The 2,129-nt window shown below is 52.2% G+C and overlaps 1 protein-coding gene across 1 annotated transcript; it reads left to right on the plus strand.

Moving 5' to 3' along the window:
- Positions 1–47: 47 nt before the first annotated feature.
- Positions 48–1,584, plus strand: FOXG1 (forkhead box G1). The gene has a single exon (XM_026068889.1). The coding sequence runs from the start codon at positions 107–109 to the stop codon at positions 1,499–1,501; it is 1,395 nt and encodes a 464-aa protein (XP_025924674.1). The 5' UTR covers positions 48–106; the 3' UTR covers positions 1,502–1,584.
- The last annotated feature ends 545 nt before the right edge of the window (positions 1,585–2,129 follow it).

Consider the following 2,129-nt stretch of genomic DNA (forward strand, 5'->3'; position numbering starts at 1 on the left):
GCCGCCGCCGCCTCGGTCGCCTCGGTCGCCGCCGCCTCGGTCGCCACCGCCACCCCGCGCGCTGCTCCCTCGGCCGCTGCAACTCTCCCCCTCAGACTAGTGTGTGATGTTGGACATGGGAGATAGGAAGGAAGTGAAAATGCTGCCGAAATCCTCCTTTAGCATAAACAGCCTGGTGCCCGAAGCCGTCCAGAGCGACAACAACCACAACAGCCACAGCCACCACAACAGCCACCACCCCCACCACCACCACCACCACCACCACCACCACCACCCGCAGCAGCAGCAGCCGCAGAGAGCCGCGCCGGCCGAGGAGGAGGAAGAGGAGAAGGGCCAGCTCCTCCTGCCGCCCCCCGTGGCCGCCGCCACCAGCTCCGGCGCGCTGGAGGTGGCCAAGGCGGACATGCTGGCGGGCAAAGGTGAGCCGGGCGCGGCGGCGGCGGCGGCGGCGGCGGCGGCGGCGGAGCTGGAGGAGAAGGAGAAGGCGGCGGAGGAGAAGAAGGGGGCGGCGGAGGGGGCCAAGGACGGGGAGAGCGGGAAGGAGGGCGAGAAGAAGAACGGCAAGTACGAGAAGCCGCCGTTCAGCTACAACGCCCTCATCATGATGGCCATCCGGCAGAGCCCCGAGAAGCGCCTCACGCTCAACGGCATCTACGAGTTCATCATGAAGAACTTCCCCTACTACCGGGAGAACAAGCAGGGCTGGCAGAACTCCATCCGCCACAACCTCTCCCTCAATAAGTGCTTCGTCAAGGTGCCCCGCCACTACGACGACCCGGGCAAAGGGAACTACTGGATGTTGGACCCCTCCAGCGACGACGTCTTCATCGGGGGCACCACGGGCAAGCTCCGCCGGCGGTCCACCACCTCGCGGGCCAAGCTGGCCTTCAAGCGGGGCGCCCGCCTCACCTCCACCGGACTGACATTCATGGATAGGGCAGGATCCTTGTACTGGCCTATGTCCCCCTTCCTCTCCCTGCACCATCCCCGGGCCAGCAGCACTTTGAGTTACAATGGGACCACATCCGCTTACCCCAGCCACCCCATGCCCTACAGTTCAGTGTTGACTCAAAACTCCTTGGGAAACAACCACTCCTTTTCCACGTCTAATGGGTTAAGTGTTGATAGACTAGTCAATGGAGAGATACCTTATGCCACTCATCACCTCACAGCAGCAGCTCTGGCCGCCTCAGTGCCGTGTGGCTTGTCAGTTCCCTGCTCTGGCACCTATTCCCTAAACCCCTGCTCTGTAAACCTTCTAGCAGGACAGACAAGTTACTTTTTCCCCCATGTTCCTCACCCTTCAATGACTTCTCAAAGCAGCACTTCAATGACGGCCAGGGCAGCCTCCTCCTCCACGTCGCCACAGGCGCCCTCCACTCTCCCCTGTGAGTCCTTAAGACCTTCTTTGCCAAGTTTTACAACGGGACTTTCTGGAGGACTTTCTGATTATTTCACACATCAAAATCAGGGGTCTTCTTCAAACCCTTTAATACATTAACATCCATGGGATCAGACTGTAAGTGAACATTTTACACACGTTTGCATTGTAAATGATAATTAAAAGGAAAAAAAAAGCAAAACAAAAAAGTCCAGGTATTTTTTATTAAGTCCCCCATTTTCTGTACGTTTGTTCAGTCTTTAGGGTTGTTTATTATTCCACCAAGGTGAGGAGTGTCAGCAAGGTGCAATGTGGGGAGATTACATTGTAGACTATGAAGTTTGGAAGTCAAAATTATAGTAGAATGTGTATCTAAATAGTGACTGCTTTTGCAATTTTTATTCAAATATGATAAGTCTATCACTTAAAGCCGCCAGATTCTCCATGTTTGCAGTATTATAAGTTATCATGGATATGTCGGTGGGTGCAGACCTTGAAAATAAACCACTAAATTTATGAAAAACATTAAAAACTTAAAATGTAATTTGTATTTAAGCAGAATTAATAGTAAAAAAATGCCCAAGAACTACATTTTGGCCATTTATTATTTTGTCCTTTTCTTTAATGAACTGTTTTTCTGGGTTTCTTTTTTTTTTGTTTGTTTGTTTGTTTACTTTTAGACCAAAGATTGGGTTTTAGAAAATGCACTCAGTGTACGAAGTAATTTAAAAACAGCAACATTATTTCA

This window comes from Apteryx rowi, unplaced genomic scaffold (assembly GCF_003343035.1).
Source record: "Apteryx rowi isolate R43461 unplaced genomic scaffold, aptRow1 scaffold_280, whole genome shotgun sequence".
NCBI lineage: Eukaryota > Metazoa > Chordata > Aves > Apterygiformes > Apterygidae > Apteryx > Apteryx rowi.

Coding starts and splice junctions, on each gene's coding strand:
- FOXG1 (XM_026068889.1), top strand. CDS start 107: ATGTTGGACATGGGAGATAGGAAGGAAGTGAAAATGCTGCCGAAATCC.